Here is a 24,829-nt window from a genome sequence, read left to right on the forward strand (position 1 = left end):
AGCCACACTTTGGATACCACTGACCTAGGCACTAATGTAGTCGTTTCTTCAGCAAGCCAAAGGCCTTACTGCATTGTTTTTGTTGCAGCTACTTGGTAAACAAACACTTCCTGCTCTCCACCTGATGCGTAGTGTCCCGGAGCGCTGTACGCCTCTGTACTGTACTGGTATCTGTTTCATAACGGAAAAATCTGATTACGATTACATGTAGTGTTACACCTCTACTGTTATGCAATGTTGTGGTGCACATATTTCTGATACAATCCAGTTCTTGTAGAGACGCGTTGGCTTCTCTGACTATACCCAGCACTCCAATGTTGTTTGGATGTCAGGAAGGAATGAAAAGCATTAGTCTCCCTTCAGGTTGTCTTGATAAGAAATTAATGCACATAGCGTGCTGTGGGAAAAGCCTGAGTAGATCCCCCTATGGAAATGGACTGTGGTCCTGTGGGAATCTATGACATCTCTATAACCTCCAGTAGGTGAAGGGCTCGGCAAATTAAGTGGAAGAAAATAGTCTTCTTGTGCCTAAGGCCCATCTGCATCCACAGATAAAACGTGAGAATTATTCATTAGTGTAAATGTGATAACCCTCTCCACGGGAGTAGCGTTGAGGACCCTCTGGATGCTGCACACACAATGACAGGAACTGGCCTTGTGCATCTGCTGCTGCTGCTGCTCTGATGTGGTTTGCACATTCTCAAAGAGATGAATCACACCGGCTCTGATTAAGTTGATGATATGGATCATTGTCGTTTGCTTCACGTGCGCTCAGAGCTCAGCAGTGTAGATGTTCCTGCTAAAAGCCACTTTGTCCTCCACGCAGATCAGATTACTCACCCTCATTTCAGGCCAAACAATCACTGTTTTGTTTTCCCCAGTCACGCAGGACCACTGAGAGCTCAGAGCTTCGGTGAGAAGCAACACTGCAGAGAGTGAAACTGGAACTTCAGGTTTTAGTCTGTTGCAAACCCCCTCTATGATACCAGCAGCTTTTCACTTCCTGCTGAACTGATAACTTTGGACACTTCTCAAACACAGCAGTGGACGTCAAGATAAAATGTATTGAATGTGTCTACATGACGCTACAGAAAATCTCTAGTGGTATTGTCCAACTGATACCAAATTTTAGGAGTAGGACGAACCACTTAAGTCATACGCAATCTGTTGGAGCTCCAATTTGTTTGTTGAATTGATCTTTGCGGTAAGTAGTTGCATCATGGGAAGCGTGGGAAAATCTTCACCTCCCACCGTAGACGTTTCACTCTGTTTCCTCTACAGGCCATCTGGTTGACTTCATTCCAGGCCAGTTGTGTTTGTAATCTCTACCAAATATGTTTCAGCTGTAGCCGACAATCCAGGCGAGCCACAATCTGGATCAAAAGCTGCTTTCAGGAAGCGCTAATCGCATTGTGCCATATCAACCAGACCAGCGCCACTCGCTATTAATAACACAAGCTGCTCGCTGCTCGCTGCTGCTGCTGACATGTGCTCCGCTTCACCCAAACGGCAACAAATTGCGCACAACCATCACTTATATCTGAGTCGTGATTCTTCAACAAAAACTGTGGCAAAACCAGCTTGACTACGACGTCAGGGTCACAAAGGTTTCACCGGTGACCTTAAACTGCATTTAAGCAGACTTAGAAGTGGAAAATGTCCCGCTTAGATCTTATGAGGTCAGACATCAATGTGAACAAAAAACTTGGCTGACTTATTTGTTTTTGACGACACCAAGATTGAAAGGATCAATTTGCCCCAGTTTTCTGAGCAGGAACTCCATCCAGTGGCATTCCATTGCACTTTTCCTAGTCGGAGGTCTGACATTTCCGACTTTCTATTTTTCTGGAATGCAACAGTAGTTTCTATGACAACATCCTTGACCCAGGAGGTGCTGGGAGGTTTTGTGACTGGGAAACCGCCTCCAGGCTCTGATGAAGAGAATAAAGTGGGAATGTGTGTTTGTCCTCTTGTTTTATTCACCGCCACTTTTGGGGCGCGTCGCCACATGGCGGCTACTCACGCAAACTGGGGGGCTTTTGCAGCCCAGCGTGCTGCCACATCTTAAAACGTGTATAAATAAGTAGGCCAAGAGAGGGAAGTATCATGTCTGGAACTTATCGATCGCGGCGCTTTTTAAAACCTTCAAAGAGTTGGTTACGGGCCGAGGATGTGCGAGCGCAGTCGGCCATGTAGATGTAGGTCATTTTGTGTTATTGGCACTGAGGAGCTCATTAGTCTGCGGCCTTCTTCATGATTCTCTTCCTAAATGTTGTAGTGGTGGTAGCCTTATGAATCTGACTCCTTGCATTGTCCCAGTATGCTTGGGAGTAATGAATGAATTAGAAAAAGTATATCTATTTTGGGTGGCGCTGTGCATGCTTTTTGCCCCTGAGCATTGACCTTTTTCCAGTTGACCTATTAAGACAGTTTGCAAACAAGTTAACTGGTGGCAAACAAACGGGGGCAATGTTGCAGCGCTGTACATATGATGCAAGTGTGTTAGAGGACATGCTTTCTTCCTACTACCTTCTTGCTCCTGCCAGCTTTTGGTCCTTTGTGCATGCTGAGAATAATTGTTTGGTGGTTCAATTGGCTTCTTGCGTCTCGCTATAGCTCAACCTCAAACCACATTAGTTTTTCAGGTGTGTTAGCTTTGCTCTCTCAATTTTCAATTATCCCAACAATTTAATTGCTTTACATTTACTGACTGTGTTATTACACTCTGCTAGGAGGTTATACAATTGCCAGGGTTTGGCTGTTTGTTAATTGGTAACATAAAAGATGTGGGTGCGTTTTGATAAAACTTTCAAGGAATGTCCAAAATGGGATAAGGAACGAGTCATTGCATTTTGTGGTTCACCCCCCAACTATTTGAGAAGGACTGCCTTCTATTTACGTTACGAGCTGTGTCTAAGCTCGCAGCCCACCAGCCAAAAAAAGCAAGTGGATTAGGGATCAAAGGATTATTAGCGCCAATATTTGTCATTTTGACATATATAGGTAGCAGCCTCTTTTGGGTATCTGCCTTTAAAAAAAAATGTAATTGAAAATATATAGTAATATTTACCTCTATTTTTAATTATTTTAAGTGTAATAATCATTGAACGAATGCTCTGTTTAATTGAGGGTTGTGGCAGGCCTTATGATGGCATTGTGTTTATATGTATGAGTGCACACGTGTACGTTGTTTGAGTGTTAATAATGATGAAATTGTGATATTTAAGACATTTCATATTGCTACTTAATTTTATCTCTGCTAATATTTTTTTTTTATTTAGTAGAACTGGTGCTACTACTGAAAAAGCTAAGCGTAAAGCCCTGATGTTTGTGTGATTGAGAGAGGGATTAAAAAAGTTGAACTAAATTCAGTCTAGATCAGTGGTTCTTAACCTTGTTGGAGGTACCGAACCCCACCAGTTTCATATATGCGGTCACCGAACCCTTCTTTAGCGATTTTTTTTTTTTCAAATTCAAGACAAAGTTATGTTTTTTTTACTGGTGCACAAAATGAACCGTGCATGAACATCACCTTGTTCAAAGAAAAAAACCCAACACAGTGCATGAACTCACAACAAATTACACACCTGCAAATTAGTGTGACTTCTGCTTTTACCGTATCCACAATACGCTGATAGGGAGAAGTTTTTATTCACACGATGAGTCGGGTGTGTCTTGACCTCCGCCGAACCCCTGAGGCCGACTCACCGAACCCCTAGGGTTCCATCGAACCCAGGTTAAGAACCACTGGTGTAGATTTATTGCAGGGACACACAAAAAGGGTAGAGAGTAGTTTGTGCTACACAAGAAGCTGCATAACAGCAAATGTGTCGAATGTTTACGCTCGTGCATGCATGCGTAGGCTGCCTAAAAATGCATGATGATACAAAAATATTATAATACAAAATGTGGATTGTGGATTTAAACAAAGTTAAGTGTTAGAGTTTGTAATAGTGTTATTCAAAATGTTGACACTAATATGTCCTTTTTACTGAATATCGGCTCCAGATATCGGTTATCGCCCTCCCTCTCTACTAATAATCTGTATTAACCATGCAAAAAATATTTTATTGGATCTCTTAAGTGGATGACTGAAAAGGGTTTATGCCGTTTCTTTCGTTCTGCTGTAGATAGCTCAAAATGTTTCCATCCAGATTCATGATTTTTTTTATTTTGGGAGATGGAACCTGGTTCAGGTCTGCGCTCTCCAAGTGCTTTTTTAGTTTATGCATTATATTTTTTTGTATTGGTTGGACCCTGGATGCACAAGCAGAAGCAGTGATTGACAAGCATAGTATTTTATTTAACTGCTCTTATAGAAAAGGCACAAGAACTAACACAAATGCTATAGTTTTGAGGTGATAAAAATCTACAGTGAGGGTAAAATAAACAAACGCTCTGTGAGTAAGAACTAACTACAGTACTAGGTAAACAAAAAAAACACATGTACCGTATTTTTCGGAGTATAAGTCGCTCCGGAGTATAAATCGCACCGGCCGAAAATGCATAATAAAGAAGGAAAAAAAACATGTATAAGTCGACCTGGAATATAAGTCGCATTTTTGGGGGAAATGTATTTGATAAAACCCAACACCAAGAATAGTCATTTGAAAGGCAATTTAAAATAAATAAAGAATAGTGAACAACAGGCTGAATAAGTGTACGTTATATGACGCATAAATAACCAACTGAGAACGTGCCTGGTATGTTAACGTAACATATTATGGCAAGTCGTTCAAATAACTATAACATATAGAACATGCTATACGTTTACCAAACAATCTGTCACTCCTAATCGCTAAATTCGATGAAATCTTATACGTCTAGTCTCTTACGTGAATGAGCTAAATAATAATATTTGATATTTTACGGTAATGTGTTAATAATTTCACACATAAGTCGCTCCTGAGTATAAGTCACACCCCCAGCCAAACTATGAAAAAAACTGCGACTTATAGTCCGAAAAATACGGTATGTCAAAAGGCTGCTGGGATGAAGTAACAAAAACACAAACAAAGATGCTTGAGTCGGAAAATAGAACATTACATGCACACCTTTTATAGCATGTTTACTTGAATAAAAAAAAAAATTTGCACAGTTGCATTCCTCATCAATACAAACTACATTCTATGAGTCAAGATTACGTTGGTAAGTCTACTATTACAAGAAGCTACTACAGTATTTATGCGTTAACACACATACACCACACATTCCCAGTCCTCGCACACTGACCAGCAGCATACAGTGTCCACACACTCAGTTCCCTGCCTGATTAGAACCATGTGGTCCTCCGTCACTGCTGGTGCAGCTGATAACTGAGAGTATTTAAATGTCACTACCTTGATGTCATGGTGAAGAGTGTGTAGTGTGTAGGACATAAAACCACATCAAGTGTGTGTTTGTGCGTACGCGTGTGTGCGTGCCAACCTTTTGGTTGGAAGATCCTCACCAGCCAAGCTGACCTTTCAACACCCACACACCTGGGTCAAAAAAACAAATTACAGCATCACTTTTTATTCTAGAGATTTTTTTTATTCTGTTGATTTGTCTTTATTGCCAAGCTCTGCCAAAGTTTTTAGTCCAGCTACAGTAAAGAGGCACGTTTTAAGGTTTAAAAGACATTCTTGTGTCTTCTAATAGTGGAAAAAAGTTTTGGACTCGTGAATCACATTGTGAGCAGTTCTAAAAGTAGAAGCTGCCTGTTGTTAACCAAGACAGAGGGTTGTTGTTACGGCTCATGTCATCCGATCATCATTTGACAGAAAGAAAAAAAACTTGGTGGCAGGGTTCTGTGTAGCAGAACAAACATGTGCCAACATTCTCTACATGCTTCAAGTAACAAAGCCGTTCTTGTTGGATTACATTCCGCATGAAACCTGTGTGGACCCACACTATCAAACCTGTGCTGTATTAAAAATAAAAGCAGGTGGACGCTGACCACTCAACTTCCACCTTCTTGCGAGCATTTTCACTTAGTCACCCATAAACTAGATTTTTTTCCTTAGAGGGAAAATTGTGTTTTATTTCACTCAACTTAAAGGCCTACTGAAATGAATTTTTTTTATTTAAACGGGGATAGCAGATCCATTCTATGTGTCATACTTGATCATTTTGCGATACTGCCATATTTTTGTTGAAAGGATTTATTAGAGAACAACGACGATAAAGGTCGCAACTTTTGGTCGCTGATAAAAAAAAAAGCCTTGCCTGTACCGGAAGTAGCGTGACGTCACCGGAGGAAGGACTCCTCACATTTTCCCATTGTTTACAATGCAGCGAGAGAGATTCGGACCGAGAAAGCGACGATTACCCCATTAATTTGAGCGAGGATGAAAGATTCGTGGATGAGGAAAGTGAGAGTGAAGGACTACAGTGCAGTGCAGGACGTATCTTTTTTCGCTCTGACCGTAACTTAGGTACAAGGGTTCATTGGATTCCACACTTTCTCCTTTTTCTGTTGTGGATCACGGATTTGTATTTTAAACCACCTCGGATACTATATCCTCTTGAAAATGAGAGTCGAGAACGCGTAATGGACATTCACAGTGACTTTTATCTCCACGACAATACATCGGCGAAGCTCTTTAGCTCCGGAGCTAACGTGATAGCATCGGGCTCAAATGCAGATAGAAACAAAATAAATAAATCCCTGACTGGAAAGATAGACAGCAGATCAACAATACTACCAAACTCTGGACATGTAACTACACGGTTAATGCTTTCCAGCTTGGCGAAGCTTAGCAATGTTGTTGCTAAGGACGCCATTGAAGCTAACTTAGCTACGGAACCTCGACAGAGCTATGCTAAAAACATTAGCTCTGCACCTACGCCAGCCAGCCCTCATCTGCTCATCAACACCCGTGCTCACCTGCGTTCCAGCGATCGACGGAAGGACGAAGGACTTCACCCGATCATCCGTGCGGTCGGCGGCTAGCGTCGCCTAGCGCGTCTGCTATCCAAGTCAAAGTCCTCCTGGTTGTGGTGCTACAGCCAGCCGCTAATACACCGATCCCACCTACAGCTTTCTTCTTTGCAGTCTTCATTGTTCATTAAACAAATTGCAAAAGATTCACCAACACAGATGTCCAGACTACTGTGGAATTTTGAGATGAAAACAGAGCTTTTTTGTATTGGATTCAATGGGGTACCATACTTCCGTTTAACTAGTGACGTCACGCGCATACGTCATCATACATAGACGTTTTCAACCGGAAGTTTAGCGGAAAATTTAAAATTGCACCTTATAAGTTAACCCGGCCGTATTGGCATGTGTTGCAGTGTTAAGATTTCATCATTGATATATAAACTATCAGACTGCGTGGTCGGTAGTAGTGGGTTTGAATGTTTGTGCCACTGCTTAATAACTGTTTAATAAATACAGTTTTGGGAAATTAACTTAGTTGTGATTTCCCTCCTGCATGAAAGTTTAAAATGAGCATATATTAATGCAGTATGAACAAGAATGTTTTAATGTAGACACATAGAATCATCATACTGCTGTGATTATATGCATCAAGTGTTCATTCAAGGCTAAGGCAAAATATCGAGATGTGTATCGTGACATGGCCTAAAACTATTGAGATATTAATAAAAAGCCATATCGCCCAGCCCTAGTTTTGACTTTAACATACCCTATTTTCCGGACTACAGAGTGCACCGGTGTATAAGACGCACTAACAAAATTTTGGAAGAAATTTTTTTTTTTACATATATTAGCCGCATCGGACTATAAGCCATAGATATATATGTTGTGAAATGAGTTATTTACACAAACATTTTGTAAATGTTTATTTACATACCTTAATTGTTTCCAAATGATGCTTGTAACACGGTGGCAAAACGGCGGATCAAACAAAACATGGACCAATCTAGCTGTAGAAGCTAGCTCTCCAATCAGCTAAACAGACTCAATAACTCCACGGTGACGTTTTATGTGAATTTACTAAGGGAATTTGTGAAACTGAAACCATACAAAAATACCTCCCTGCTTGGCACTCAGCATCAAGGGTTGGAATTGGGGGTTAAATCACCAAAAATGATTCCTGGGCGCGGCCACCGCTGCTGCCCACTGCTCCCCTCACCTCCCAGGGTGATGGGTCAAATTCAGAGAATAATTTCGCCACACCTAGTGTGTGTGTGTGACAATCATTGGTACTTTAACTTTAACTTTAATTATAAGGTAAAAATACTAACATTTACACTTACATTTTTTTTTTCTCGTTTCACAAAATAAGCGTTTATCACTTGATACTTAAAAAAAACAAATATAATTTGGAATAAGAAACAACTAAATTAATTCCCACATTTATTAAATTAAAGAAAATGTGTGCAAAACTGGACCATAATTGCCAGATAGTAAAGGAGCTGGTCTGCTCTCTCTGTGAGGTGGCTCTCTGCAGTCAGACACATTTTAAAACTGTCTGCATTACTTTATTTATAATAAATATATCGATTATTGATTATTGACGTTTACTAATCGATTCTATAATCATTCATGTCTAAAAATCTAAAATTTCCCCCACCTCTATTGCTTAGAGTGATGAAGAAACCATACTAGTAAAAACACTATGGATGACTAGTAGACAAAACGGCACTTGTACTTCCAGTTCAAGGCACTAAACCGAATAAAATACCGTAGACGTTCAACCCGCAGCACCTGCAGTGATCAAACTTGTCCAAAAGATGGCACCGTAGCACAAACATTAACACACCTTTTCAGTGTCTTGTGTTTTATAAAAAACTATTTGTTGAATACAAAATTTTATGGCCGTTTGCAAAGAAAAATCCATAAATTAGCCGCAATTATGAGTTGCAGGGTGAAAAAGGGTAGGAAAGGTCAACTGCTTATAGTCTTAAAAATAAAGTGTCCGTAAACAGGACACCGCGACCACGAGAAGGACAAGCGGTAGAAAATGGATGGATGGACGGACGAAAACAGGAGTTGCATAAGACTCCCATTCAACTAAAGCTGTCGTAAGCCTGCACCTCTTGATAACTCTACATCTTCGTTCTTCTTCTTGCCTCCTGCAGTGCCTGAGGATGTCGAAACGGAGCTTCTTCGTTCGTCTGGTGCCGTGCCGCTGCTTGCGAGGCGAGGAGGAGGCAGTAACGTCACTCGACTACTCCCACAGCAGCCTGGAGACGGTTCCCAAGGATATCTTTAGCTTTGAGAAGACGCTGCAGGAGCTCTGCCTTGATGCCAACCAGATTGAGGAGCTGCCTAAAGTAAGCAAGGCCTACTTTGGCTCTGTAAGGCAGTTTTAACATAAAAATGTCGGCTCCTGCTGAGGGTAATGTGTACATCACACATGACAAACTTGAACTACTCAACACCTTACTGAACCTTTACAGGTTCCACTGCGTGTGCAATAACTTGACCTTGGAAAGAAGTTGACTGTCTTTGGTTTTGGATTTCATGTGCAGAGTTTTACCTCCTTCCTCTCACTCTGTGTCACCAGCAACTGTTCAACTGCCAGCTACTCCAGCGACTGAGCATGCCAGATAATGACTTGACCGTGTTGCCAGCCGGGATCGCTAACCTCATCAATCTCAGGGAGCTTGATGTCAGCAAAAACAGTAAGCACAGTTGCCCCCACTTTGACCTTGTGTGTCCGCATCGCTTTGGCAGAACAGTCAAATCAAAGTACCCTGGAAAATACATACAACAACATTATAGTATGGGAAAACAACCACTGTTGTGACATGCGTTAACCTGTACACCAAGCGAGGCATAGATTCCTTTTAGTGTTTTTATCCTTTTTTTAACTTAATTCATATGCTCTAATCACTGTTAATACAAGTTGCTCAATAAATAGCAAGAACAACAAAGGAGTACAGTGGAACCACGATTTACGAACTTAATTGGTTCAAAAAAGGGTCCATACATCGAAAAGTTTGTATAGTGAAGCACATTTCTCCATAAGAAACCATTTAAATATGAATAATGGGGTCCAACCTCTTCAAAGTCCCTATTTTAGTTGTGGTATGTACACTTTGAACACAATATAATGTGCTATACAGTACTGTATATTAGGGCTGGGAAAACTGAATCACGTTATGTTTTTTATATTGATCGATATCGATAATTATTGATATTTTTATGCCTGCCAATAATAAAGTAATACAATTTCCAACTTACCGAGGGTGCTATTTATCAGTGGATAAGGTGTCTGGTAGCCGGGAGGTAAAAATAATTGCAGTAAATGTAAAGGTAGTTGCAGTTTCGAGACACTAGATGGCAGTAGTGTATGAGCTGTTGAACATTGCACAGAGTAGTTTGGGAAGCTGCTCATTAAGATGACACATTAGAAATGTCAGGATGTTGCTGCATCGTCTGCAATAAAACCCAACAAAACCAAATCCCAGTTTCTCTCCTCACTACATGCAGAGAATCCACAGCGAGAGAGAAAGACGGCGCAACAGAACTTGGTAGACACTGTTTCCTGATTGACTGTCACTCCCATTGCTGAGTGACATTTCCTGTTTCCTGTTAAACTGGGTTCCCAAAGCGCGAGTGACTTAATGCAACGCATCTTGCTTCATAATTTCTGGTTTCTTCCGAACTAAAAATATAACTACGTAACAAATGTTTTATCGAACGCCTTTTATATTGATGTCAATTGTGTCTATCGCGATATACATTGATATTGTTTTATCGGCCCTGCCTTACCGTATATCAAACAAACATAACACGGAGGTGATAAATCGACTGTCTCTTTTATTAACAAGCCAAAACAACAACAATAACAAGCTGCTGTGCTGTGTGCGCTGCTCTACCAAACCGCAAGAAGTCTTTTTAGTGCCTTCACAAACGATCAGAAATGACAAAAATCTTTAACATTACCAACCATATTGCTATAATAATAAACATTTTAAGAAAGAAAATCCACTTACAGTACTTTAACATCGGCAAATAAGCAGCTTACGAGTGGAGAGAAAGGAGCGGGGAGAGAATTGAGAAGTGAGGGGGTTAAAAGATGGGCAATATGTGTGTGATCTTGGATTAGGCGCCACTAAACGAGAGAGAGTCTTCACACTGAAATAAATCCGCTTTTGCATTTTTTTTTCAAGAAAATTCAGTTCTCAATACAATCAAAAACTTGCCGTTGTACGAATCCTGCTTCCGCAATCTCCTCAATACGAGTAAACACAAAATGGCTGCCAGCGGGATTCAAAATGATTGAATGAAGCATTCGTACACAGTGGCATATTTGACGCGATCTATAAATTCACAAACCGAAAAGTTCACACATAGAGGGGTTCGTAAATTAAGGTTCCACTGTAATTCACTTCCAGAAAAACGTTATGATAATGATTATTATAATACGATAAATGGGACCGAAAAGTATTTAACTCTTGGGTGCCATTTGATTTAATATAATAAATGAATACAATATTCAGAGTGTTTCTCACCTTTCTGTATTTGTATCTGGGGCAGCACTATCTATCCTCCATGAAAACGCACTTAGTATGATCACATTTGTTTTGTCTTAAAGTCCAGTTTAGAGAAGTATTTCATCTTGGATTAATAATCCCCCATGTTGGCAGACATATTCATTCTTTTCATTCCACTTTATTTCATTTCATTCAAACCAGTAAAACAACATTTTTGCATATGCCAAAAACAAATGTTTGCTTCCTGTATTACAAATGCCAAGTTTGTTATAAATAAAGTTGTTGGAAATAAAACCCTGGCTTCTGCTGGTTAAACAGTGTAGTGTCTGCTAGCTCGATGGCCCCTACTTCACCTAGTATGGCAAGTCAGAGTACTGCTTAGGCATTTGGGGACCTAAGCCTCCAACTTCTCTTTTCTTTTTTTTAGTGTCAGATTAGCAAGAATAGTGATGTCACACTTACATTAAACAGGCTGTAAATTATAGTCTACAGTGTACAAACTAGAAATTCATGGTGTAAAATGTATCTGCAAACATTTAGCGGCATTGTGCAAGCAGACTAGCAGTAAGCCATGCCCTCTTTCTCTTACACATACACACAAGTAAGAAGGTAGAGCGGCAACACTCGCAAGCCTCATTATAGGTTTGCGTGCAAATTTAGTGATTTTACTCAATTACATTTTAAGCGATTTTAATCACACAGAAAATACATTAATTACACAGTTCAATGTATACATCTCAATACAGTAGTATGTGTATCTTTCCCACACTTGCCTACTGCTATGTTTAATTTATGGACTAGGTTTGATTCCAGACCCCGCATGGAAGACAATATTGTTTAGCACTATTCATGTGGTCGCAAGTGGCTGACAGTCATTTGTCTCTTAGGTGCTAAGTCAAGTGTCTACCATCATAATGTTAAAAGCAGGCCATATCAATGAACTGTCCTACTGTTGCTTCTGCATCACTGCACTGGTCTGTACATAATGACAGGTAAAACTGGCAGACTGCGTCTCATTTAACAGCGGTGACATTTCTCAGAACACTTACTGGATAAGGAAAGTGTACAAGTCCAGACGTGTAGCATGTTGAATGAAGACTGACCTCATTGCAAACTTGAGATGCAGACTAAGATGCGTACTCGCACTCGGCCAATTATACAGACCACTTCACACCTAAAGTCCATCACATTTGACTAGTGTGAGCAGACTGGTCTGAGCCATTTGAATGACTATTGTAATCACTCCTCTGATCTCTTAAATTTCAGCCGCCACTTTGTACAAAATAAATAATCTGAACGACTCCAAGTAAGACTGAAAGTAATTCTCAAAGTCAGGAAAATTGCAGTGAAACAGCTGAATAGAAGTGATGGAACAAGTAACCAGGCCGTGTTTTGGATGATTGAGAACGTAGATCATCGGGGCAAAGAGAGGGAGGGGATATCAAACCCAAGTCTTAAACAGTACGGATGATGTTGTGTGAGTACCGGTACTCCCTTAAGCATCTCTCAGCTTCTGTTATACAACTTGTCAAATTAAGTCTTGAACACAAGATACCCGTTGATGGGAACAGTCATGTCTGCTGGTTACTGGCTTGTTTTTTAGAAAAGTTCAAGTCCGCAAAGCGTTGACCTTCATGCATGATGTCCATACCTGCGACAGTATAGAAAAGATCTTGTTAGGAAGATAAACAGTGCCGGCGGAGCTAATGTGTAACCAAGTGTGCTGTCCTGCTTTGTCATTAATTTTCTTCATCCTCTTTGTGGTTGGTTAAGAAAAGAAGCTGAGTGGACTTTTTTCCACCTGTGTTTAGTTTGTTGTTATATGACCTGCAAATATCAGCAAAACAGACCTTTGACCTACTGTAATTAAGATGACCTGTCCAGTCGATATTGTTATGGTATTAGTTTATGTCTAACATGCATACAGTTGCAATATGGTGCATGATGCATCACATGTTCCCAATTTCACATTTGAACTTTTCCGAAAAGGAGCAGAAAGCAGCAGATCTTATTCAATCCCAGTTGCAATATGGTGCATGATGCATCACATGTTCCCAATTTCACATTTGAACTTTTCCGAAAAGGAGCAGAAAGCAGCAGAGCTTATTTAATCCAACCCTTTTTTCGTTTCATAGCAATTGCTAACACATTTGTTTGTTCACTTCTTGTGCTCAATCTGTAACACAAACATAGAAAATAATCAATAAAGATACCATCAATAAATAGTTGCAAGTTGTGATGCAAATAATGAGATAGATACAATTATCACATTTTTTAAATAAGGTTCAAGGTGTTTATCAGGATTCTTCTTCCTTGTACTTTGTAACCACTTTGGGTTGAAACCGTTGGATCATATCAGTCAGTGCACTGTTCAATCTCTTTGCTTAATCAATGTCTATGCCGTCTACTTGTAATTGTTTCGTTTTTTCTCCCACTGTTACCAAATAGCATTATCTTAGTTTTTCTTTTGTCAAACCATCCTATTGTATTAATTTGTTCTCTTATTTGTATTAGCTACTGTGTGTTCTCTACTGAACAAAAGTCTGTCGTATCGTCTGCAAATAGTACTAAAGTTAAGTCCTTTGTTACTTTGCAAATGTCATTTATGTAGACATTGAACAGTTGTGGTCCCAGTATTGATCCCAGGGGTTCACAGCAAGGTGTATTTAAAGCTGTTGACGTATATTCGCCCAGCTTCACGTATTGCTTCATGTCGGATAAGTCGCTTCTTACCCAGTTCAAGACCCATGCGATGTATGTAACAGTCACAGTGATGACTCAGGACCTGCACATACATCTTGCATTGTTTGGTGTTGAATATGCAAATTAATGTATTTTATTTTACAGTAAAAGTCACAAACTAGTTTTGTTTTCTGTTTGTGTGTAGGTATCCAGGAGTTTCCAGAGAATATCAAGAACTGCAAAGTGCTTACTATTGTGGAGGCCAGCGTGAATCCTATCTCCAAGTGCGTATGAGACACTCGGCATGATACCACCACAGCATCAGTTAGGTCAGGTTTCTTGTGACTAATCTTTTCCTTGTTGTTGCCGCTTGCGTGTCCAGGCTCCCTGAAGGCTTCACCCAACTCATGAGCCTGACCCAGCTCTACTTGAATGATGCCTTCCTGGAGTTCCTACCAGCCAGCTTTGGCAGGTCTGTTAGAAAACAAACCCTCACTGTGATTTTAAAGCTTCTACTACAGGGGGCCCTCTCAGCTTAGTGGACAAACCACTTACACTCAAACTGATCATTTTAGAGTAGTCCAGTCTGAAGGTAGAGGATGAGTCCAAAACACAAACACAAAACCAGGCAAGACCTTAAAGGGGAACTGCACTTTTTTGGAATTTTGCCTATCATTCACAATCCTTATGTGGGACAAGAACACATACGTTTCTCTTTGTTTAATGCATTCTAACTCGTAAATAAACACTAGCAATAAGTGGCTAACAATGCAGGTAATGGGGATTCGATCTAATCCACCTATAAAGCGCTCTAGGAAACCTCAAACAACGTTTTATATACACTCTGAAGTATAAATGTAATGTAGTAACAGACACATTCATAATAACATGTAATATTTACGTATTTTGCTAATTTTAAGCATACGACATTGCATTGATTTCACGGAGCGCATCACAACGTTGACTATTTCCTTCGAGAAAAAACAACTACCTCTAATCATGGCAGACTTGGCGAGAGCCAAAGACTACTTTGGGACAAATGATGATCCAGAACCTTATATTTTTTTAGCCGAACTTTAAGGAGGATAAACTACAAGTTTTAGAAGCTTAGTGATAAACAGATTCAGTTCTCATGAAACACTAAGCATCCTGTAGCAGTAATGCAAAGTGCTAGACAAGAAATGCAAACGACGAACATAATAAAACAATCACCTGCTGTGCATTGTCCGCTCTCACTGGGATGCCGACTGATGGGTTATTTATATCTTTAGGCACTTAGACTTGTGTTTAAAGAAAAAGTAAGGCCAGCAACACTCGTGTCCTTCTAATAATTTTAATCCAAACTGCGCAGGCGCAACCAAAGACAGACCGATTTCAAAAATGTCTTTGTCTGTGTTTGGTAGCGCTTGCGCAGTTTGTAATAACATTTTTAGAAGGACACGAGTGTTGCTGGCCTTACTTTTTCTTTAAGTACATTTTTTGCCGTGCACCTCTTTATTTTTATTTTATTAAGTTTTTTGGAGAGTGCAAGTTTTTCCTGTATTTTGTACCACTGCCATTGAACGCAGTACCTCCTATACTGCACGTTACATGGCGTCTTACCAGGAAGTCGACAAGTTCACGGAAGCTAGAGCTACTACGCTCGCTTTCTCTGATTCAGACTCTGATAGTATTTTAAGTTTGTTCCCAGAGGACCTATTATCTGCTAGAAAAAAGGCACACCGACGAAGACATTTGTGAAACCGGTCTGTGTTTGGTAGCGCCTGCGCAGTTTGTATTAAAATTACTAGAACACGAATGTTGCTAGCCATACTTTTTCTTTAAGTAAATTTTTTGCCGTGCAACTCTTTATTTTTATTTTATTAGGTTTTTAGAGAGTGCGGGTTTTTCCTGTATTTTGTACTTAGACTTATGTTCCCCTGTGTAGATGATTATTGAATCATAATTCTTACTCCTGGAAAAAAAAGGTTGGCACAAACACGCGTCTTTTCGTGTCTTTCTCGTGATGTCTTTGGGTCTAATTTGAATTGTAAAATTGACCAATCTCTTGGTTTATAGCCACAACCTTCTACTATACAAGTGTGAGGTATGATTTATAATCTAGTCCAAAGTTTTACCAACTCATAGATTATGCAGCACCTCATCGGCTCAGTATGTCAATAGCTGAATAAGCGAGTTACCTTTCTGTGATCAAGGCGCTGCTAATAATAGTTTCTCGTCATTAGCGCTTATAATAACAATCTCACTAATACTTGGTTACTATTAGGTCATGACATGTAAATGAAGTTGATGGGTCTTTAAAGGGTTTTTTATAGGGCTTTATTGTCAGGAGAGAGTTATCTCATTAGCTACATTGTTAGCTGAATATTACAAATTAGAATGCATAAAAAAGAGAAAAAAAGGGTTCTTGTCTCACACAGGGGTTTGGAATGATGGGAACATTTCTAAAAAGAGTACAGTTCCTCTTTAAGAGGAACCTTGTAATGAACACAATACATCTAAAAAAAACATACACACTAACGAAATGCAATTCAAATTGTATTTATATAGCACATTTCAACCAAGCCCAGTTGACCAAAGCACTTTACAAAATTGAGTTAAAATAGTTCAAACACCTAATGAACAAAACATAGCAACTGAAAAGACAAATTAAATCAACCATATCATCATGCTTAAGTAAAGTTATTGGAGCTGTTTGCAACATTTATACAGATGCTTAGAGGGTGCCAAATTTCCAATGTATTTACACAGTATATCCTGCCCGCTCACGGTTTCTTCTACATAATTACGTACGTATGTAACACATGCATGCGCATTAGATTTAGGTGTTTTTAGCTAATAACAGCCATTTGGATAGCTGACATTGAATGTATATTCTATCATGACAACAACATGACTGCAAATTGTTCATTGCTTCTCTTGGACTGCTTTTGTATGTGTGCACTGCTGCTGTCAAACAAATATGTTCTGTTAAACCACCAATGGCAAAATAGGCTAGCCGGTGGTGTTTTTGTTTTATTTTTTGCTTTGAAAAATGTTACTTTGAGGAAATTGTAAACAGCACCTTTAAATGTTAGGGCAAAGTAGTGGCTGTTAGTCTAGACCTAAACTAGTTCAAGGACTGTGGTATCTAACAGAGAAAGGAAGGTTGTTCCACAGGTGATACTGCTGAAATGTGCCCTTTTTAACATTACTGAAAAATATTAGCAGTGAAATGCTGTTTAACAGCTCTTCAATGACAGGAGAAAATACTCAAATAAACTGACAAAGGGACAATAGAATAAATACAGTTGTTGATGTAAATTGCACTGCAAATGAGTTAACTTATGTGATTAATCATTAAAAATTATTAAATTAATCACGTATACACGCAGAAAATCACGCAATTTACTTTTTTTTACCCTAATTGTGGGTGTTTATACGGTCAGTGATCAGGTCAATGCATATGCCAGTGCAAAAATGAGAAACTGTTGTGTTCACTGGCAAATTTCACTTTAAAAAATACCCCCAGGTGGGACTTTAGGTACAATTGTTACCAAGTTTTGAGTAAATAAATTATGTCAATCAATCAATCAATCAATCAATGTTTATTTATATAGCCCTAAATCACAAGTGTCTCAAAGGGCTGCACAAGCCACAACGACATCCTCGGTACGGAGCCCACATAAGGGTGTATTCCCCTAAAACATTTAAAACTGTTTCTGACTTTCTGACAATCAAATTGTATATTGGGCTCCTTTTTTTAAGTTAATTTAAATTATGCAAATGGTTAAAAACCTGTGATTAATTATGATTAATCCAGTATCAAAAGTGTGATTAATATATAAAGGGACAAGCGGTAGAATATGGATGGATGGGATATATATATATATATATATATATATATATATATATATATATATATATATATATATATATATATATATATATATATATATATATATATATATATATATAGCAGTGTTTCCCCACACATTCATTTATTTGTGGTGGCCCGCCACGAAAGAATTACGTCCGCCACAAATAAAAAAAATAATTTTTTTTTAATTTATTTATTTATTTATTTATTTTTTTAAATTTTTGTCCTGTCCAGCTTCTCAGGCAAATGATATAGTTGATGTAGATGCCCATATAGGCTGTTCAGATTTACTTTACAAAAGAGAATTGTAGGATACTTTCCTTGTTGCCTTATTTGTATTTGACCACTACTGTTTTCTGTTTATTTGTTACTGACTGTGGCAGGACACCTCTGCCTCTGTTTCACTTTATGTTGCTGGTAAATAATATGGTTGTAGTAGTAGGCTAAAGTTAAAGGCCTACTGAAATGATTTTTTTAAATTTAAACGGGGATAGCAGATCTATTCTATGTGTCATACTTGATCATTTCGCGATATTGCCATATTTTTGCTGAAAGGATTTAGTATAAAACAACGACGATAAAGATCGCAACTTTTGGTATCTGATAAAAAAAAGGCTTGCCCCTACCGGAAGTAGCGTGACGTAGTCAATTGAACATATCTACAAAGTTCCCTATTGTTTACAATGATGGCCGCCTGAAGTGAGAGGGATTCGGACTGAGAAAGCGACGATTTCCCTATTAATTTAAGCGAGGATGAAAGATTTGTGGATGAGGAAAATGCAAGTGAAGGACTAGTGGGGAGTGGAAGCGATTCAGATAGGGAAGATGCTGTGAGAGCCGGGGGTGACCTGATATTCAGCTGGGAATGACTACAACAGTAAATAAACACAAGACATATATATACTCTATTAATAGCCACAACACAACCAGGCTTATATTTAATATGCCACAAATTAATCCCGCATAAAAACACCTAGGTGTTTGTTATGCTAGCTCCTAGCTACTAGCTACTAGCTCGAGCTAGTTATAGCTCGAGCGGGTAATATGGACGGGATCCCGTATATACAACCCGCCAATACAATTCAAACACCTGCACAACACACACACTCACTCAGCTCGAAGGACCGTTCACCTAACCCAAGGTTCATAAAGCTTATATATTTAACCAAAGTTACGTACGTGACACGCACGTACGGGCAAGCGATCAAATGTTTGGAAGCGTGCGGGTGGGACCTGATATTCAGCTGGGAATGACTACAACAGTAAATAAACACAAGACATATATATACTCTATTAGCCACAACACAACCAGGCTTATATTTAATCCCGCATAGCTCCTAGCTCCTAGCTCGAGCTAGTTATAGCAAGCGATCAAATATTTGGAAGCACAGCTACGTACTCACGGTATCGCGTCTGTGTATCCAAATCAAAGTCCTCCTGGTTAGAGTCTCTGTTGTCCGAGTTCTTCAATCTTGATTGCATCTTTCGGGAATGTAAACAAACACCGGCTGTGTTGTGTTGCTGACTTCCCTCGCAAAATATCCGCTTCACACTGACAACTTTCTTCTTTGCTTGCTCAGCTTCTTTCTCCATAATGCAATGAACAAATTGCAACAGATTCACCAACATAGATGTCCAGAATACTGTGGAATAATGAGATGAAAACAGAGCTATTTCGTATTGGCTTCAATGGGGAAGCCATACCTCTGTTAAACTGGCTACGTCACGCGCATACGTCATCATACCGAGACGTTTTCAAGCGGAAGTGTGGCAGGAAATTTAAAATTGCACTTTATAAGTTAACCCGGCCGTATTGGCATGTGTTGCAATGTTAAGATTTCATCATTGATATATAAACTATCAGACTGCGTGGTCGGTAGTAGTGGGTTTCAGTAGGCCTTTAAATTATTTAGTATGCACTAATTAAAGGGGCAGAGCTTTAAGAGACATTTTAGCTTTTATATTTTATAAGATATATTTTTTGTAAGAACCACAATTAATAAATATATTTCAGTGAATAACTTATTGTTCAAATCTGTATATAAATACGTACATAAAGTGTTGTAATTATATTGTAAAATGGATGGATGGATGGATGGATGGATGGACGTTTAAAACAAAACTGTTATTATTAATTAGTAAGTATACATTTTTTTAGCCTTTTTAGAGAAAATCATATCATTGTAGTAAATTATGCAAATTACTCGATGATGTCATGGTGACCACGCTTATAGCCACGCCCCCACCGCCACAGGTATCTTGGCAGTTTATGGGAAACACTGAATATATATATATATATATATATATATATAATTATATAATTTGACAGCACTAGTATATTTTATATACTTTTGAAAAAAAAAATCTTCCCAGGGAGCCATTTCTTTATCAAACCGATTCTTCTTTAGGCTTGCTTGTTGTCTGCACAACTAACCTCTAGCTTTCTTAAGATGAGTAATTACTGTAAACATGCGTCACAAGCAGTATTTCCCATTAATTATTTGTAGATGAACAATTGGAATAAGAGCATGATGCTGACGTTTATTTTTGTCTTATGGCTGCAGGCTGACAAAGTTGCAGATTTTGGAGCTGAGAGAGAACCAGTTGAAGATGTTGCCAAAGTAAGTAAAGAGATATCGCTTCTCCTTTACTCCTCCTCCTCCTATATCCCTTCGCTCCACACTTCAGGCTTCTTGTTATACAAGATCTACACCCCTCCACCCACCCACCTTCTCTTTCCCGACTGCTTGCTGTGACAGGTTTTTTTTTGGTTTTTTTTACCGTAACTGGGATGTTTCTCCATCAGAGGAGGTGACAATAGTAGACCAATTAAAACATATGTTGACAAAGCTCCAGATGCTTCCAGTGGAGGTTTTGTCCCCTGTGCTTCCATTTTACATTCACACAAGCAGTCCTGCACTTGCCTTTTCGTGAGGGGGACAGCCGCCGCCTGGCGCTCGTCTCCCTGTGTTTATGTGACAGACGCCAGACCTGTTAATGGCTGGAGAACTGACAAAGAGAGGCACTAACCGTTGGGAAGGTTGCTCAGGACAACGTGCAGGCATCTCTGAGATGTCAACAAATGTTTTCACAGACAAAGGGAGCCTTTTCAGGGTTCTCGCATTGAAGAGCACACACTCTCATAAGCAGGCTGATGCTTTTTAGAAAAATGCTGCTCTGCAGTCGCAACCCAGTGTTCATTCTCGCAGATTCCTCAGATTTTATTGTGAACTCTCTCAGCACACTCTATGATGTCTGGGGGACTACTAGCCAACTTGGTGAAAACACTGGGTGCCTCTCAACATTGACTGACAACCATTTTTATCAAATTACGGTTTACTTTATGAAAAAAACAAAACATTTTACTGTCAGTCACCTGCTAAACAGGAAGTATATTTTGACAGTCAATGGGCAAAATTGCTGAAAACTTGTTGTAATGAAATGGTAACAGTTTATTTATTCTATATTGAAGTACATCATGTTTAGTCACACAATTTAACATGTCCGAAAAGGAGCCGGAAGAATCAGAGTGGATTTAATTCTACTCACTCTCAACAATAACTAATAGTTTAACTTCCCGTGTTTAACATGTAACAATACCTTACTGAGTGCAGAGTATAACATGTTTTTATTGGTTGTTCAGCTACACACTTCAAGCTGACAGTACTTGGAGTCAGACAGCGACGGGCTTTCCGACAACAACCTTTTGTGGTGTGTCTTGAATTTACTTTTCATGCCCTTGAGATCTAAACAGAGTGCCTGGTGGCCCTCTGCTTTCTGTCCCTGCTGGACCGCCATGGAAAGACCAGTCCTGCAGAGAGCCAAACACACACGCACATACAACATAAAGGACCTGGCCCGTGTTGCTTGTAATCCCCGCTGACAGCTTCCTCTCACTTCATCACTCTACTTTTCCTCCTTTGTGTTTACGTCATCCTGACCCACTTTCTGATGCTCAAGATCCTGTGTTTTTGTGTGCCCACAGAAGCATGCAGAAGCTCACACAGTTGGAGAGGTTGGACCTGGGCAGCAATGAGTTCACTGAAGTGGTGAGTAACCCGGGGCGCTGACCGCTCCCTCATGTTTGGGGGTGCACTTGCCGTAAAGTACACTTACAGTGCATTAGAGATACAGGGGAGGGGAGCAGATCGAATTAATAACCGTAAATATTGTCGAAAAGGAAGTGACAACAAAATAAACGCTGTGGCTGTTGAGAAAGGTCCAGCTTGTTTGCGATGCTCTTCATTCCATCTCCGCCACACACACAAACACACACATTTTAACCTTTCTCTGTTGGCCATCCACAGCCTGAGGTGATGGAGCAACTGACTGGAATCAAGGAGCTCTGGATGGATGGAAACAGACTGACCTTCTTACCAGGGGTACTGAGATTCATGCACACACACATGCACAACCTCAACTCTGCGTCATTCTCATCATTATGCACCATTTTTCTCTTAAGTGGGTCAAAATGAATGCTTTTAATTCTGGCATGTCAGCAACATCCTCTGTAGTCCTATAGGCCTTCAGTCCTTAAATTCAGTGTTTTCTCACATTAGAATAATGCACAACGATAGTCAAAGGGCTTAAATCTGGTTGATCTTTATCATAGGTGTGTCTTTCTCCGTCTCCTGTGTGTTCTGGAATGGAAAATGGAAAAAAACAAAAACAAAATTTTCTCTGCGTGTGTGCTTCAGATGCTGGGCATGCTCAAAGAGTTGGTGTACCTGGACGTCTCCAAGAACAACCTGGAGATGGTGGATGAGCAAATCTGCGGCGCTGAAAGTCTGCAGGACCTGCTGCTCTCCAACAACGCACTGACGCAGCTGCCCGGCTCCATCGGTAATCCCTCTGACGCCGCCTTCTTCATACACGCTTATAAAGCTTTAATTTCTCATTTTCCTAAATCAAATTATTGACTTTGGCGTCAAATATATTTACCATATTTTCAGGCTATAGAGCGCACCGGTATATAAGCTGCACCCACTACATTTTAGAAAAAAACATATTTTTCCCATATATATATATATATATATATATATATATATATATATATATATATATATATATATATATATATATATATATATATATATATATATATATGTGTGTGTGTGTGTGTATATATATATATACACATATATATACATACATACATACTCTACACCCACGACTTCACAGCCACCCACCCCGGCAATCACATCATAAAGTTTGCCGATGACACAACGGTGGTGGGCTGCATCTCTGGGGTCGACGAGACGGCATACCGAGACGAGGTGGAGCAGCTGGCAGTGTTGAGCAGGGTGAACAACCTGAAGCTGAACCAGGAAGTGATCTTGGACAGCAGGAGGAGAAAAACTACCATACAGCCCCTGTACATCGACGGGGGCTGTGTGGAAAGAGTCTCATCCCTACGCTTCCTGGGAGTTCACCTGGATGAGGACCTGTCCTGGAGGACCAACACCACGGCCATCGTCAAGAGGGCACAGCAGAGGCTCTACTTCTTGAGAGTACTCAGGAATCTCCACCTGAGACAGGATCTGCTGGTGTCCTTCTACCGCTGTTCTGTGGAGAGCATCCTCACATACTGCATCTGCGTATGGTTCTGCAGCTGCACAGCAGCAGAGAGGAAAGCTCTCCAGAGGGTCGTCAACTCGTCCCAAAAAATCATCGGGTGCCCCCTCCCCTCCCTGGAAGAACTGTATAACTCCCGCTGCCTGAAGAAGGCAGCCAACATACTCAAGGACCCATCCCACCCCGGCAACAGCCACTTCGATCGGCTGCCTTCCGGCAGACGTTTCAGAACCATGCGAACCCGCACAAATAGACTCAGGAACAGTTTCTACCCCCGGGCCATAACTGCACTAAACGCAGCTAAATTGTAAAAAAAACAAAAAACAAAAACTCCCTCACGTGCAACATGAGGAAGCCACCGGTCAATCACGATCCGGGACTGTGCAATCAGCGATTACATGCCAACTGGACAATATTTATCATATTTATTCACACAATTAATCCACAATAAAAAGCCTGCACAGCATAGGAGGTAGGAAATGCTGACTCCCACCCCCTTAGCACACTGGGATTCAGCATTACTCCTCTCTAGTCACTTTATACTTTTTACTGTCTCGTTTTCTTTTACATTGCCTCCTAGAGTGGTCTTAGGCCACATTGTATATTGCATATTGTGTATATTGTGTTGTTTTTGTATATTGTGTGGTTTCTTCTTTTTAAAAAAAATGCAAAGCACCTCAGGGAAGCAATCTAAATTTCGTTGGACCTGTACATTGACAATAAAGATCATTCATTCATATATGTATATATATATATATATATATATATATATATATATATATATATATATATATATATATATATATATATATATATATATATATATATGTCTAGCTGCCGAAGTTAGCGCTCCAATCAGCGAAACAAACTGAATTACTCTACGGTGACATCTTGGTGAATTTAATGAGGAATTTGTGAAACTGAAACAATACAAAAGATTACCTTTGTAAGTTAATATTAACACAGACACTCATAAAAGTGTTGGCATATTAGTTAATGCTAACGATGTTAGCTTCAGTACATTACGATTGCACGTACAAATATGCATGAAAACACTCTTACAGACGTCCCACATTTAAGTGTTTATTGAAAACTATTAGCATTATGGCCTTCAGCAAAGAAAAATCCATAAATTAGTGGCACCATTTTATAAGCCGCAGCAAAAAAGTAGGGGCTTAATTTACAGTATACACGGTACTAGCATTTGTGAAAAGGGTAATTTTCTTCTGTGGGAACATGAACGCAATCAGTGGGGATTCATTTGCAGCGAGATGAGGGTATTGATGACAGTCGTCTGTAATCCAATATGCCGCGGTTTCT

At 39.7% G+C, this 24,829-nt stretch overlaps 1 protein-coding gene across 2 annotated transcripts in view; it reads left to right on the forward strand.

The window, feature by feature from the left end:
* The window catches only part of erbin (erbb2 interacting protein), a 98,365-nt gene that overhangs the window by 58,924 nt on the left and 14,612 nt on the right, over window positions 1-24,829 (forward strand). For both annotated transcript variants that reach the window (XM_062056847.1, XM_062056845.1), the window contains exons 3-10: window positions 9,031-9,225; window positions 9,459-9,576; window positions 14,282-14,360; window positions 14,459-14,548; window positions 20,500-20,556; window positions 21,921-21,984; window positions 22,243-22,317; window positions 22,633-22,777. In XM_062056847.1, the coding sequence (XP_061912831.1) occupies window positions 9,040-9,225; window positions 9,459-9,576; window positions 14,282-14,360; window positions 14,459-14,548; window positions 20,500-20,556; window positions 21,921-21,984; window positions 22,243-22,317; window positions 22,633-22,777 (814 nt within the window). In that variant the 5' untranslated portion in view covers window positions 9,031-9,039. The remainder of the gene's footprint in view (window positions 1-9,030; window positions 9,226-9,458; window positions 9,577-14,281; window positions 14,361-14,458; window positions 14,549-20,499; window positions 20,557-21,920; window positions 21,985-22,242; window positions 22,318-22,632; window positions 22,778-24,829) is intronic.

The sequence above is a fragment of the Entelurus aequoreus genome, linkage group LG08 (genome assembly GCF_033978785.1).
Source record: "Entelurus aequoreus isolate RoL-2023_Sb linkage group LG08, RoL_Eaeq_v1.1, whole genome shotgun sequence".
In the NCBI taxonomy this organism is placed as follows: Eukaryota; Metazoa; Chordata; class Actinopteri; order Syngnathiformes; family Syngnathidae; genus Entelurus; species Entelurus aequoreus.